This window comes from Nicotiana tabacum, chromosome 20 (genome assembly GCF_000715075.1).
Source record: "Nicotiana tabacum cultivar K326 chromosome 20, ASM71507v2, whole genome shotgun sequence".
In the NCBI taxonomy this organism is placed as follows: Eukaryota; Viridiplantae; Streptophyta; class Magnoliopsida; order Solanales; family Solanaceae; genus Nicotiana; species Nicotiana tabacum.
Window position 1 is genome coordinate 16,834,318 of NC_134099.1, and position 15,963 is coordinate 16,850,280.

The following is a 15,963-nucleotide window of genomic DNA, read 5'->3' on the forward strand; positions in this document are numbered from 1 at the left end:
AAATGAACACTTATTTTTTCTCTGTAATTTTGGGGAAAAATGAAAAAAATAGTGTAAAGAAAAGTTAATCTTTCAGTCATTTTTATGCATCTATTAGACAAGATCTCTTAGGTTGTTCGTTGAAAAAAAAAATTAGACAAGATTTGTTGGAAAAAAATTTAAAAGCAATTTCAATGGCGAAAAAAAAAATCATTCTGCAAAATTGTAGGATTTCGATGGAAAGAGTTTCTTTTTATGCAAACTTTTCTTTTCCTTTTTAATATATAATTCAATTAACTTTTCGGAGTTGTTTGGCTGTGATATTAAAGCAATTAATCACAAAATCTGGCAATAAAATCATATTCATATTAAGTAATGCATGAACTTATATAATATTTTATGCATGATATAATATTAAATAAAAATATGTGTATTAATAATACTGAAATTAAACTATTTAAAGATCTTTTAAAATAAGTAATTTATGTATAATGATTTATTATTATTAATCACTGCATAAAAAACATTCGCGGTATAATATTATAATCCTGGCATAACTATCAAGTGAACCAAATGACTATTTCACCCCTAAATAATTTTCTTTCCATATTGTCTTATCCCCCTTGAGTCTTAACCAAACAAGGGATTTTAAAAGGGATTGTTTTGTTATAGAAATAGCCGGCCGAATTTAATGCTTACTTTTTTTTGTCAATATATATAGATTATATACAGTTATATATATATTATTCATGAATTATACATATATTATATATTTGCCTGCTATTTTTAGTTTAAAAAATTAGGTGAGTGGTTATTGGGCTAATTCTTCTTTTAAAAGGACAAAAATTACTTTTAACCCGCAGCCGAAACTATTTACCTCGATTAACAAATTTATATATTTTTTGTATATTACATACAAAAAAATATATAAATATACAAAAAATATGTATATTTTCGATTATTATTTTGAGAGCGGCTATAAAATGTCATTTCCCAATTTAGAAAAGGTATTTTCACATTCTTTTCCTTCATTTTCTATCCATCCTATTTTCCCTTCCTTTCTAGTATTCTTTTCCTCACAGTTTGTAAAAACAAACGGTTTAGATTGTAGCTACGTTGTCCACTTGATCTTAGATCCTCGTTTGATTCATCCAGATTCCTAGGACCCTTCGCTCCCCATTCCCCAATTATTACTACTTTATTATTCACCGCAAATCTTCAGTGTGTAAAACGTGCTCTCATTTACTTGTTTTTCACTTTTTGTATTCATTTCACCTTTTGTATTCTTTTCTCCCTTTGACTTCAAGAATGTTGCAGGCCCTTTAAGCCCAAAAAACATTTTCTTGAAAAAGGTATGAGCTTTCTCTTTGCTGCCACTTTTGTGTTTTGAGTTTTATTAATTCAGCTTCTTGATTTGAGATGCTCATGGGTTTTAATTTTCGTAGTGATTAGTGCTTTATATAGTTGAAGATTTTGTAATCTTTTGTGGTTCAGTATACTGTGAATTTTGAGTGTCAAGATTCAGAATTTGTGCTTACCAATCAAAAAACTGATAAAAAGATTCAAATTTTGTGCTTTTTCTCCCCACACCTATTTTAGTGTATTTTTTCTCTTTATTTGAGCTTGAATTTTCTTAGCCTTCAGTTGTCTATAGTTGAGGATTTTGTAATCTTTGGGGGTTCAATATTGGGTAAATAGGGCAGTGTACTGTTAATTTTTAGTGTCAAGACTCGAACTTTTTGCTCTTTTATAGCTATTTTAGTGTAGCCGTACAATTATCACTATGAATAAAAAAGGGCAGTCCTGTCACAATGCATTCCACATTCACGCAGCGTCGGGAGAAGGCAAGGGGATTTTATGTAGTCAGCCTACCCTGATGACTCCACGGCTCGAAGTCTCAAACCCGTGACCTATAGGTCACACAGAGACAAGCTTTGTCTCCTAACCGTTGCTACAAGGTTCCCCTTCCTAATTATCACTATAAGTAAGAACCATGATTCCAACAGTAGTGATTAATATTGACATAATAGAAGTAAGTGGGTCGATCAAGTATCCGAAGTCTAAAGAAAAATCATTATTGATGATCCAAGACCATACATATTTATAAAAAAAGCTGCTATTTATTTGCTGAATAGACATTTAGTTAAGCTGGTAGCGGCCAGGATTCACTATGAATATGCACCAGATAGTTTGAGTCTTTGAAATTGAAAAAAAGTTTCTTGACTGGTTTATGGATTTTAACATGGTTATTGATTTCTTGTGGAATAGTGTTGAGTTTGCGGAAATTTATTTTTGACGTTGGAATTGAGTTTCCATGCTGTTTTTGATCTTTGGTTGCATGAAAACTGAGTGGGGAGTAGTGTGACTATGTTACACTATGTTACTATTGCCAGATTTCAATGCCATAAGCTCATGACATGTATCAATAGATTTGTATTCTTAATAGGAAGGAGGAGGAAAAAAAATATGCCAATCTTTTTCATTAAACGGATCAAAAGCTTGAAACACTCTATGGATGATTAAGAGTGAGATCTAATTTTAGTATAACTCAATCGTAATAACTATATTAACTAAACCTACCCACAAACAAGAAAAGTCAAATTTGTATACTAGGCATAAGGAAATGTGGCATAAAAAGTTTTCAAGCTCTAGCCGATGGGACAAAACTACTTTTGAAAGAGAACCTTATTCCATCTAAAGGAGATACTCGTTTATTCAGTATCTGATCAACCATAGCAACAATGTCATTCTTTCTAAGTTGTAAAATAGATAATAAAAAATAAAATAAAGAATCTAAAAAAAGCTCGATTTCGATATATAGTTCTACATTTCATATACATGCAAATGTGCATTTGTTTGATGCTTGTCATACCTTTTTATCATGGAATTGGGGTTGGATCAGGAGCTTAAGTGCATGAATAATTTATACTAAGGCAAGTTATAACCTCCTATTTAGATATCTTCTAACTCTTCCTTTTTTCGCGTGTGTAATGATCTTTTTTGATGTTGGAATTTGAGTTTCCATGCTACTCTTAGTTTGGGGTTGCATGAACTGGACTTGCATTTCAGAGTGGATCTCTTATTATGCTTGCAATACACTTTCTCATTGTGTAATTGGGATTTGGGTAGGAACATACATGAATGCTTGGATAAGCTTGTACGAAGTTCAAGTTAAAATCTCCTCTTTAGATATCCTCCATTTCTTATTTTGCAGATTATGAAACCATGATATCAGACTCCTTTAGTTAATTCCTAATTCTTAATCTCCATGAATGCAAATGCAACGGACATATGCTGTTGAAATAGGATTTGCATGTCCCTGATTTTGGCCTATGCTTAGACATAAGGAACTTATTTTGATGAAGATATGAAAATTATTTAGCAACAACAAAAAACCCAGTTTGATCCCAACAAGTGGGGTCTGGGGAGAGTAGTCTGTACGCAGACCTTACCCCTACCTAATGCAGGTAGAGAGGCTATTTCCAATAGACCCTCGGCTCAGGAAGGGCAAGAAGAAGAGGAAAGCAAGGAAGGAAAAAGATGTAGATAAAAAAAAAGGGGGAGATAAAGGATAAGTGGTACCAAATAATAGCAACAGAGAATACAGTACCTGAGGCGAACAAAACCACATAACATAATAAAAATCTAAGAATATGAAGGGACATGCATACTACTAAGACTATCGGTGAACAACTATAGACTACCTACTAACCTTTTACCTTAATCTTCGACCTCCACACTCTCTTATCAAGGGTCATGTCCTCAGTGAGCTGAAGCATCGCCATGTCCTGCCTAATCATCTCTCCCCAATACTTCTTAGGCCTACCTCGACCTCTTCTCAAACTCTCCATGGCCAACCTCTCACACCTCCTAACAGGCGCATCCATGCTTTTTCTCTTAACATGTCTGAACTATCTCAGCCTCGACTCCCGCATCTTGTCCTCCTTAGCCCCATACAGCATAGCCGGTCGAACCACCACTCGATAAAACTTACCTTTAAGTCTTAGCGACACATTCCTATCACACAAAACACCGGAAGCGAGCCTCCACTTCATCCATCCCGCTTCAATGCGATGCGCGACATCTTCGTCAATCTCCCCGTTACCCTGGATAATAGACCCGAGATACTTAAAACTCGCTCTCTTGGGGATAACTTGAGCATCAAACTTAACCTCTACGTCTGCATCATGGGTCTCGTCATTGAACTTGCACTCCAAGTATTCTGTCTTGGTTCTACTCAGTTTGAAACCTTTAGACTCCAAGGTCTGTCTCCAAACCTCCAACCTCGCGTTAACTTCGCTACGCGTCTCGTCAATCAACACTATATCATCGGCAAATAGCATGCACCAAGGCACCTCCCCTTGGATGTGACGCAACAATACATCTATCGCCAAGGCAAATAAAAATGAGCTAAGAGCCGATCCCTGGTGCAACCCCATCACCACAGGGAAATGTTCCGAGTCACCACCCCCAGTCCTCACCCGAGTCTTAGCATCATCATACATATCCTTAATCATACTAATGTATGCTACCGGAACACCGCTAACCTCCAAACACCTCCACAGGACCTCCCTCAGAATTTTATCGTATACTTTCTCAAGGTCAATAAACACCATATGCAAATCCTTCTTCCTCTCCCTGTACTGCTCCACTATTCTCCTTACCAGATGAATCGCTTCCGTAGTCGAACGCCCCGGCATGAATCCAAACTGATTCTCGGAAATAGACACACACCTCTTCACCCTGGCCTCCATCACCCTCTCCCAAACCTTCATAGTGTGACTCAACAGCTTGATACCCCTATAATTATTGCAATTTTGGATATCACCCTTGTTCTTGTAAAGCGGAACCATCGTACTCCACTTCTATTCTTCGGGCATCTTCTTTGTCTTAAAAATAACATTAAACAACCTAGTGAGCCACTCCAAACCTGCCCGCCCCGCGCTCTTCCAGAATTCCACCGGAATTTCATCTGGCCCCGTCGCTCTGCCCCTGCACATCTTACGCATCGCCCCTTCCACCTCCTCTACTGTAATCCGCCTACAGTACCCAAAATTCCGCCGACTCTCGGAGTGCTCCAACTCACCAGCACAATGCGTCTATCCCCCTCCTCATTCAACAGTTTATGGAAGTATGTCTGCCATTTTCTCCTAATAAGTGCCTCGTCCATCAACACTTTTCCATCCTCGTCCTTGATGCACTTGACTTGGTCTAAGTCGCGGGCTTTCCTCTCGCTCACCTTGGCCAACCGGTACAACCTCTTGTCCCCGCCTTTGCCCTCGAGCTCCTCGTACAAACGAGCAAACGCCGCGTTCTTAGCCGTCGTAACTGCTAACTTCGCCTCTTTCTTAGCCTTTTTGTAACACTCCCGATAAGTGCTTTTTTCCTCCTCGTTTGTACTCTCTACTAGCTTCAAATATGCAGCTTTCTTAGCTTCCACTTTACCTTGAACCTCTCCATTCCACCCCCCGTCCCCTTTATGACACCTAGGAGAGCCCTTTGTGACCCCTAAGACCTCTCTAGCAGCTACCCTAATGTAATCTGCAGTCGTGAACCACATACTAGACGCGTCCCCCCTACTCATCCAGGCCCTCATAGCCAACAACTTCTCCCCTAACTCCTAAGCTTTGTCCTTGGTCAAGTTACCCCACTTGATCGTAGGTTGCCTGCACCCCGCCCTCTTCCTCCTACTCCTCTTGATCTCTAGGTCCATAACTAGGAGCCTATGTAGAGTCGTGAGGTGCTCACTTGGGATGACCTTGCAGTCAATGCACATACCTTTATCGCATTTCCTGCAGAGAAGATAATCAATTTGAGTCTTGCCCATTGAATTTCGGAAAGTGACCAGGTGCTCTTCCCTCTTCGGAAAACTCGAGTTAGCTATAACCAAATGAAAAGCTCTAGCAAAATCCAACAGTGAATTACCTCCCTCATTCCTAACCCCAAAACCGTACCCGCCATGCACATCATCATAACCCCTAGCACTAGCCCCAATATGAAAATTATTTAGCAAAAAAAGAAAGGGAGGGGGGGGGGGGGGGACGAAAATCAAGGGGACGTTTAGGATTGGACCAATGACCACGTGTTTGTCTCATTTTTTAGTAACCATTTGGGAAGCGTGATTCAGGATTAACGTGCTTATGAATTTTGTTCTGAGGCTCTTATGTACTTATGTTGTTTGGTGTCCAGATGAAGCTATTAGTGAAAATTACATCTATTTGTTTTGTTCTTTGATAAGTTACAATTATTTCTTTATCCGTTCTGTTCACAATTTGTCTTACAGGAGCAGGCAGATATGAAAAATAAAAAGGTTACAGGAACTATAATAAGAAGAGCTACTGCTGTTGCTTACACTAACACTCGGCTAAAAGCAACAGTGCTGCAGTTGGCTTAAGAGTACTAGTGGCTTTGTTCAATGCTGAAATCTTTGTTTCTGAGATTTGTTACTAACTCACAGAACGTGAAAGCAAATGGCAGAAGAAAATGGTCAATTTGTTTTTACAGATTTTCAAGAATCTACGTCTGCTAGATTTAATACAGATGTACAGGCAAATAACAACTTTCACGGGCCAGGTCTTCCTGGTCTTAAGAGGAGAGGCCAAGGTCATGGGAGTCGCTCTTGGATAAAGATTGATGAGCATGGGAATTCAAAGATTTTGGAATTGGATAAGGCTACTGTTATGAGACATTGTGCTTTACCAGCCCGGGATCTCCGTCTTTTGGACCCTAAGTTTATCTATCCTTCCACGATATTAGGGCGAGAGCAAGCTATTGTGGTAAACCTTGAACAGATCAGATGCGTCATCACAGCTGATGAGGTTATACTGATGAATTCTTTGGATGGTTGTGTACTGCAATACGAGTCTGAATTGTGTAAACGCCTTCAGACAAATAAAGATCAGCCGGGTAAATTCCCATTTCTATTTAGTCTTTCTGCACCAAATCTTAGTTTTTCTCAAAGCGACGAAACCAGTGTATACTAGTTTCTGTGGAAGAGTTGAAAGCCAGTAAATTCTATTCCGTGCAAGCTTATAGCTAGGTTGCTTCCTTTCGTCTCTACATAGCTTTAGACAATCTTTAATTGTCTTGCATCATACTTTTGACAAAAATAAACTATTCCGCCCTCCATTAAGTCTCTGCTATATCTCCGTGCTGGTTTAACTGTTAGTTGTGGCTTTTCAAGACCCACTAGACCAACTTGAAAAGTGAGATAATGGTTAATGTATTGAAAGCAAACTAACAGTTTCAGAAACTACTTGGATATACTAGCACTTAAGACTCTGCATTCCAGGGTTAAAAGGAGAAGTGAAAAACTACTTCTCATGGAAAAACCTGTCTCACTCTTGGAAAGGCAAAAAAGACTAACAAATCGCACAGCTGTACTTCTCAGAGTTAGATTAGTATTAGTAAAGAGCGGAATACAGAGAGCCTATTTTTGTAAGGCGCCTACATTGGAATCATAGAAATGGCAGTCTTTATGTTTGAATCAGATCCATGTAACTCTAAGTCATTGGACATATGGGTACCACTAATACAAGAAATGCAAGATTAATTATTAAAATCGATTAGTCTTCCCCCTCAATGAGAAAAGTTGAATAAGGGGTAAGCTTGTGCCGTTCCATGTTGGGAGTGAAACCACTTGTTGTTTGGTTTTTCTTTTTAATATTTGTATCTGGTATTTGATCAACGATTGTCAATATGTTTGTACAAGCATAATAGAACTTCTGAGCACCCCACATACGCACACACCCCACAGATCAAGAAGTCCTGAAACAGTTCTTGGCTCCTTTAGCTTTTTCTCATAGAATCTGAAGCTGTCCGTGAGTCTGCATAAATAAGGGGAATCATTTAAAGTAAAAGAATGGAGTACCTGCATAATGCTATAAGTTTTTTTTTTTTTTTTTTATCACTATTGGAAAATGACTTTTTATTCTGGAAATTTTATCTTGTGTAACCGCGATATTTCCATGACACTAACTGTGCATCATGGGCATAAAGATCTCATTTAAAAGGAAATATAGGAAAAAAGAAAACTGATAAACATTAAAGGTATTGAGTATAGTCTTTCTTGAACTCCAAGTTTGTTATCCAGCTGCTTCTGTCCATGTAGCATGCACTTATTAAGATCTTTCACAAATGCTACTTTTGAGTTTTGCCCTTCTCTCTGCCTTCTTGAAGGTAGGGGTAAGGTCTGCCGAGACATCACTTGTGGGATTACACTGGGTTTGTTGTTGTTGTTGTTGCTATTGCAGAAAGAAATAGAAAAATTAGCCTTAAAATGTTTCTGGTTCCTCCTTGTCGGTGCTCTCGAATGACAGCTTGGCTTACATCTTTGACTTTAATTTGATCAAACTTCTATACTTATTATCTATAGCTCTTCACTTGTCAGTGAAACAGATCTATAGCTATTAGAAGCAATTGAGCCTATCCCCTCTATTATAAATGTACGATACTTGAGCATGTTCAGCAACGGATGGTGTTTTTGTTGTTTGAGTGTTGCATGTAATTACGGTGATTATTCTGAAATGTTCTCTCCTTTTCATTTATTTACTATAATGTCATATGCCATTTGATACAACAGCAAATACACCATTCCGAACTTGTTCGCGTCTGTTCTATGAATCCTCTATATCCATTTTATTCCAATGTGATGTGTCATTTGATTTATGGTAAATTTGATATATTTCAAAATTTTCACTATGAGTGGTGTTTTAATTCAGATGGTCTTCCTTTCGAATTCAGAGCCCTTGAGCTTGCTTTGGAGCTAACTTGCTTGTCTCTTGATGCTCAGGTATGCGGCAGACTCACTTGGTGGCTGATTGAAACTTTTCTTTCTGTAATAAACTACAATATTTCTGTCCATAGTAGGCAATAATATACTTGCACTAATATATGCCATTGATGCATAATGCGATAAGGACCATCAAGAACTGCAAAGAGGAGTTATAGAATATCTTAAAGCTCAATTGCAGTTTGATCCATTCTAAGTTAAGAGCTTTCATTTGTTCTTTGTTGGTTAACTAATAATGGATTCAAGATGCTTTGCATCAATTGCTTTCGGATGTTAGATTATCCCCTCCATGCTGTTTATTACTCAGTTTTATTATTACCATACTGTGAGGTGTTGGCCGAAAAATATAAGTGCACTTTTACATGGTTTTCTTTTCTCTGTATCCAGTACCTCAAACAAATTGCAGTAATTTCTCATGATTAAATATATGTTCTTAATCAAAACTTATTTTTCATTTCGTTCTAAATTTAACAGGTGAAAGAATTAGAACTGGAAATATACCCAGTTCTTGATGAACTGGCATCATCTATTAACACTCTAAATCTGGAACGAGTCCGTAGATTGAAAGGTCAGCTGCTTGCCTTGACTCAGCGAGTCCAAAAGGTATGATTGTAGTACACAGTCTGACAACGCTTGGTAACTTCTTAGGCTGCTTTATAAACTTTTTAAACAAATGTTCAGGTCTGTGATGAAATAGAACATCTAATGGATGATGACGGTGACATGGCTGAGATGTACTTAACAGAGAAGAAACAAAGGAAGGAGGATTTTCTTAATAATGATTTATATGATCAACCAGATATATTTGGCAAAAATAGAGGAGCAGCAAGATCTGCTCCGATCTCACCTGTATCATCAACTTCGGGGGTGCAGAAGTTGCAACGAGCATTCAGTAATGTGAGCTCAAGCAAATACGGAAGCTTTTCAGCTTCATCTAATGGTCAAGAAAATATCGATCAACTTGAAATGTTGCTTGAAGCATACTTTGTTGTCATTGACAGCACTCTCAACAAGTTGTTATCAGTAAGAGATTCTTATGTTAAGCTACTTACTTGCTTTCCTTCTTGAATATTGTCCACAAAATCTTATATTTATAGTGCAACATTAATTACATTAGAATAAAGTAAGCAGTTCCTGATAGATTCAAGAGATGCTTTTAGAGATAAATTACCATTCTGACCAACAACAAAAAAATTCAACAATCTTAAATTTTATTCCTTATATATAGCCTCAGGTTCTGGTTTATGGATAAGGGGAGAATTATGGGAATAATCTAGCACCTGATTAATATATTAGTGGGTAAATTAAGTAGACCTCATATTACTATTTACAACAACAAAAAACCCAGTGTAATCCCACAAGTGGGGTCTGTGGAGGGTAATGTTTATGCTGCCTTACCCTTACCTTGCGAAGATAGAGAGGTTGTTTCCGATCGACCTTATATTACCGTTTGACCCCTACATTTCTTTCCAACCTTGGGCGACTCATTCACTTTCTTTCTCTTTTTTCTTTAGGATGTAAGTTGTTTAAGTACTTAATCTACCCCTAGTTATTAGCTTTTTATGTGTGAATAATTCTGGGAGAATATACTGCGGACTACACGGGGTTCAGTCAAACCGCTTATCTTAGTCTCATAAACCGAACACAGGACATGAGAGATCTTCAATAGAGTCAAAAATTGCATAGGCCGAGATCTTTCCCAATAGTTGTGTGTACTCTTCAAAATGCTGCCGCACCCCCGTTAGGTCCTCCAAAAATACCCTACTTTTGGAGGATCAAACACACACCTTACGATATTTTCGGAGAGTATGAGCAACATAGCCAATAACTCGTTTCCTTTCCCTTTTTTGTATTTCTCACTTCCATTGTCTCTGGTGTTGCAGCTTAAAGAATATATCGACGATACAGAGGATCTGATCAATATAAAACTGGTAAGACTAACAAGCAGATAGTATCTTTGAGTGTTCACTTGTTTCTGTGTATATATATATATATATATATATATATATATATATATATATATATATATATATATATATATATATATATGTGTGTGTGTGTGTGTGTGTGTGTGTGTGTGTGTTAAAGCTCATGAAACTCACTCCAGTTTTTATTCTGTAACAGGGGACTGTCCAGAATCAGCTAATACAATTTGAGTTGCTTCTAACAGCTGCAACTTTTGTGGCTGCTATATTTGCTATGGTGACTGGAGTATTCGGAATGAACCTGAAAACCACGGTTTTTAACGATCCAGATGGATTTAACTGGGTTCTTATCATTACTGGATTGTTCTGTTTGGTCTTGTACATTGCTTTCTTGATTTACTTTAAGCATAAGAAACTCTTTCCACTGTAAACAAATCTTAACATTTTAAATGAAGGTGGAGTTGAAATTGCCACACGGTCATTTGATTCTTCGTTCTCTCGTCTTGCTTGGGAGCCCCTTTATGCAGTAACTTGATAGTGCCGAATTTTTATTAGCTTTTATCTGAGCCTACTATTCTCGCTTTCTGTATTTGATTGCAGAAAAATAGACTAGCCGGAGATGAAGTTTTCTCCATATGTATATGCCTTTCTACTTGCAGAGAATGTAGTGATGATCTTTTGGTGTTTTTTCTCATTGAGTTTCTCAGCTTGGACCAAAGGCGAATCTAGGATGTAAACAAAATGTGTTCAACATTTATGGTTCTTGGCACTAAACTCTTTGCACTTCCGAAATTATGAGTTTAGAATCTAATTTTGTTGTAATTTTGTTTGTTTACATCTATGTTCTATGTTGAAAATAATGGGTTCAGTCGAACCCACATCACGAAGGCTCCATCCACCTCTGTCTTGGACTTGTTTGTTGGCATTTCCTACTTGGTAATGGTCCTATAGATGAACCTTTGTCACTCCTCTTCTAGTGGCATGCCTAGTCACCTAGCACATGATCCTGCCACATCTATCCTAGTAGTCAGGGGCATATCTAGCGTCAAGATAGCGGGTTCAGATGAACCGGTATTTTCTATGTAGAGTATAAATTTATGTATAAAAAATTACTAAAATTGCAATAAATAGTAGATATGAACTATAACTTTAATGAGTTTACTATTAAAAATCTTAAAATTGAACCCATAGAGTTTAAACTTAGATCTGTTGCTAGTAATATAATAAAGCTAACTTGGGAGCAAGAAATAATTCAAATAACTTGATGTTATAAATAGTTTGTACATTGGATGCTACATTGGATGCCCATGTTGTGAATAGCTTAAAGATTAAATCTCCTATTTTATGTCCATCATCTTTACTTTTTATGCCTATAAAAGGCTATGTAATTGCAATGGAAAGATACACCAAAGTTAAAGAAGAAAAAAGTTCTTCCTTCTTTCTATCTCTTCTTATTTACATTTTACTGTATTGCTTTTATTTTATAATACTTGAAACTTTGTAGTTGGTTTTGGAGCTTTATTCTCCTTTTTTTGTTCTTTGTGAGGGTTGGGTGGGTATTCTTCCTTTTCTTGAGCAGCTATACATACATCATCATAAGCAAAATATATTGACACTCTCTCACCAATATGTCTATTGATCTATACATATTTCCTCAATATTTATATGTACACTGTACATCTTTTCTCTATTGTGACAAGAGTAGAAGACACAGACCTAGCATAAACAATAAGGTAAGACAAACAGATGCTGATAAAAAAAAAAAGTAGCCAGGTGCACCAAGCTCCCAGTATGCGCGAGGTCCGGGGAAGGGTCGGATCACAATGGTCTATTGTACGTAGCCTTACACTATATTTCTACAAGCGGTTGTTTCCACAGCTCGAACCCGTGACCTCCTGGTCACATGGCAGCAACTTTACCGGTTACGCCAAGGCTCCCCTTTACAAATTGATGCTGATCAAGTTCTCAAAAATATGTAAAGAACAACCTCATTTTCTCCCTGCCCATTTTCTCCAAGACATGAAGATATAAGCCATCTTCAGATGTCATGTTAACATAATATCAACAAGATCATTTTCCCTCCATGTTTGGTCTATCAATCAGTGCTATATCTAGAGGAGGACTTCTTATATCAATTTCAAAAGTAGTTTCACTTCCATGCATGGTCCTGATGGTATCTTCATTGGCCTCATGATAACAATATGGACTTTGTGGATATGCAGAAGACTCCGATTCACTCGATGCATAGTCCATTTGAGATAGAATGTGTTGTGCTTCCAATGAATAAGCTCTGATTTGGCTGTTGTAAAGGGCTGTTTCAAGCTCTTTAATTTGAGCTTCAAGCCTGGATTCTATTACCTCGTGCAGGCGCAAGCTTAGTTCCCTCGGGGAAACAGGATAATTTGCAGGTTTAGAATGATAAATCCTAGTTTCACTAGTATCCCATTCTGATTCTGATGAATCAGAACACTGCATATTGAGGTAATCTAGTTTCAACTCTCCTTGAGCCACATCTACTTCATCTTCTGGATCTAGCTGCAAAAGTGAAACACATAAATCAGAATACAACTCTAGTTAGTCACAGAAGGAAGACTGAAGAGACTTAGATGATGTGATAAAAAGTTAAACAGCAGTAGATCTCCAAGTATTGTTAACACAGACACCAAATTAATTATGAAGTCTATGCTTTCTTTTATGTAGACCAACATCTATGAGTTTGAATAGGATTCAATCAATCAATCAACTACACCTCAATCCCAGACTAGAAGACGTCAGCTATATGATCCTTTATATTTGTCGCTATTTGAGGATTTGTCATAATTAAGTTAGTTTTATGTTGGCTGTTAACCTTGTGTAATCGTCCTTTTTCGGGTGATTAGAACCGACTATACTTTTGCAGAAAGGTGGAGTTACAAGTGTGACTAGGATTATGACAAGTGTGCCTCAATCTCAAGCAAGTTGGGGTCGGCTATATGAATCCTAACTGTCTATGTCGTTCCATTTAAGGTCGCCTTAGTCAAAGTCTCAAAAAGGGCATTTTCTAAAATACCAGTAAAAGTGTAGCTAAATGCAGGCTTACCTCAACAAAATCAGATAATCTTTCAACCTTCATGCTCATTTCCAACCTTTCTAATTCAGCTTCAAGCTCTGCCTCAATTTCACTCATCGATTCGTGATTCTCAGCTACCTGATGATTTGTGTTTTCACTAGTTTTTGGTTCATTAACTTGAACTTCAGAAGAAGATGACATTGGCTCAACAGCTGACATAGAGGGACTATATAGATTTGGCTTTTCATAGCCATCAGTAGCAATCTCTTTCACGGGCTCCTCTTGTAATTCTTGAACTAAATTCTTGCTCCACTTTAACTTCTCATTTACCTTTTCTATCTCTCCTCTGTTTGCAGTAATAGCAGACATCATTCCAGTAATGATTCCCATATAAAATAGAGCCAATCCATTTGGTAGCCCTGCTTGAATCAAGGCAAAGTAGAATCAGAAATAAAGCATTACTACAACAACAAACCCAGTTTAATACCATAAATGGGGTCTGGTGAAGATAGTGTATACGTAGACCTTACCCTACCCTATAAAGGTAGAGAAATTGTTTCCGATTGACACTCAGCTCAAGGAACAATAAGAATAAAGAAGAAATAAAGCATTACTATACATAAAAAATAGATAACTTTGCATAAATATCAAGAGATTCCTTAAGTAGAAACTTATGCATCAAGAAAGTGAAAATGAAAATGAAACAAGAATATATGAGATCAACTGAGATAAATTGAGTTTAACTTATATAAACCGGCCATGTAAAAGAAACTTGCATACTAACATGTCCCCTATGATTATTATAGGTAACCATCCATAAAAAAGTGAGATTAGTAACCTAGAAAATAAGGTAGGTTACCTTCTACAATAAGTTAAAGTATACTGATAGCGTAAAAGTTCGTTATATTATTAGTATATATAGTTAAGTCCAAATAAATTGGATGGTAATCTATAAAAAGGGCACCCCGGTGCATTAAGCTCCTGCTATGCGCGGGGTCCAGGGAAAGACCGGACCACAAGAGTCTATTGTATACAGGCTTACCCTGCATTTCTGTAGGAGGTTGTTTCTACGGTTCGAACCCGTGGCCTCCTGGTAACATGACAGCAATTTTATCAGTTACGCCAAGACTCCCCTTCACTAAGTTAAAGTACAGTGATAGCATACAAGTTCTTTATATTATCAGTGTAAAATAAATTTTGGTATAATAATTGAAGTTGAAAGAACCTGTTGAATTGAATTGTCCACTAGAAACTTTGTTCCAGGTAATTGTATGCTCTCTTCCATTATAATCTCCTGGTTCCCATTGGACCTCAAACTCGCAATTTGCTGATGAATCAAGATTAAGACGTCTGAATCCGAAAACCCCTTCATCAGTAATTTCTTTTTTAGCTCTTTTTTGAGCTAATCTTCGAAATGGACAAAGATTTTCACGTATTTGGTACACCAAATTCTTGTTATCTGATTGCTCATGTGTTGAGATTTTAGAAAATTGCTTTTGCTGTAGTAAGTTGTCCTTATTGTCTGATGAACTTTGCAAATACTGTGCTACATAACCAGCACCTGCAGCTGCTACAACAACCCAAAACTCCATATTCTTTTATCTTCATGCACAAGCAAAACTATACCTTATTTCTTCAAAAAATTGATCTTTCCTTTCTAAGGCTCCAAGATTAATATTATTACAATGAACATTCATTATAATTGGACTAAGACGAGCTTAAACGGAGCGATATGAATAGTGCAGACTCATATAGCCGACCCTCAAATTGAATGAAAATTCCGGAGATTTCTTTCCATTAGCTTAAGCTTTGGTGGACAGATTTAGCCAATACATGTATGAGCTAGCTAGTAGGTATACCTTGAAATAGTCGATGTACGTACAAGCTGATCTGGACATCACTGTTTGAAAAAAAGAAAACTATCAAAGCTACCAATCTTTGAGGTTTTAGAGAGAATGGAAGTTATTTCTGCTAAAATATTATTGGATTGTAGATGATCTAAAAAACAAGTTGTACTAGGAAAAAAAGAAAAGAAAGAAATGGAGAAAGTATGAACTGGAAAACGAAAAGCTACTAATTAATTACTTATTCAATGATAAGGAAGACGTGGAAACTATGATAGTAACATTATCCCTTCTGAAAATCCACAAAGAACATAGCATAATTCCGTAGATAACAACACGATTTAAGTTATATACACAGATAGTATAAAAAATTTT

The 15,963-nt window shown here is 37.0% G+C and overlaps 2 protein-coding genes across 2 annotated transcripts; one reads left to right on the forward strand and one right to left on the reverse strand.

The window, feature by feature from the left end:
• The first annotated feature begins 1,057 nt into the window (after positions 1-1,057).
• On the forward strand, positions 1,058-11,166 carry LOC107803500 (magnesium transporter MRS2-5-like). The gene is made up of 7 exons (XM_075240574.1): positions 1,058-1,331; positions 6,263-6,885; positions 8,700-8,770; positions 9,245-9,373; positions 9,452-9,793; positions 10,654-10,701; positions 10,895-11,166. Exons 2-7 carry the CDS (start codon positions 6,450-6,452, stop codon positions 11,123-11,125), a joined length of 1,257 nt encoding a protein of 418 aa, XP_075096675.1. The 5' UTR covers positions 1,058-1,331; positions 6,263-6,449; the 3' UTR covers positions 11,126-11,166.
• Positions 11,167-12,288: 1,122 nt separating this feature from the next.
• On the reverse strand, positions 12,289-15,903 carry LOC107764889 (uncharacterized). Its single transcript, XM_016583474.2, has 3 exons — positions 14,970-15,903; positions 13,775-14,163; positions 12,289-13,230 (listed from the first exon to the last, which is right to left on the reverse strand). The coding sequence occupies exons 1-3, from the start codon at positions 15,334-15,336 to the stop codon at positions 12,766-12,768; spliced, it is 1,221 nt and encodes a 406-aa protein (XP_016438960.1). The 5' UTR covers positions 15,337-15,903; the 3' UTR covers positions 12,289-12,765.
• Positions 15,904-15,963: the final 60 nt, after the last annotated feature.

Coding starts and splice junctions, on each gene's coding strand:
- LOC107803500 (XM_075240574.1), top strand. CDS start 6,450: ATGGCAGAAGAAAATGGTCAATTTGTTTTTACAGATTTTCAAGAATCT. Junction 9,374..9,451: donor TGACTCAGCGAGTCCAAAAG/GTATGATTGTAG, acceptor ACAAATGTTCAG/GTCTGTGATGAAATAGAACA. Junction 10,702..10,894: donor ATCTGATCAATATAAAACTG/GTAAGACTAACA, acceptor ATTCTGTAACAG/GGGACTGTCCAGAATCAGCT.
- LOC107764889 (XM_016583474.2), bottom strand. CDS start 15,336: ATGGAGTTTTGGGTTGTTGTAGCAGCTGCAGGTGCTGGTTATGTAGCA. Junction 14,164..14,969: donor TGGACAATTCAATTCAACAG/GTTCTTTCAACT, acceptor TGATTCAAGCAG/GGCTACCAAATGGATTGGCT. Junction 13,231..13,774: donor GATTATCTGATTTTGTTGAG/GTAAGCCTGCAT, acceptor TCACTTTTGCAG/CTAGATCCAGAAGATGAAGT.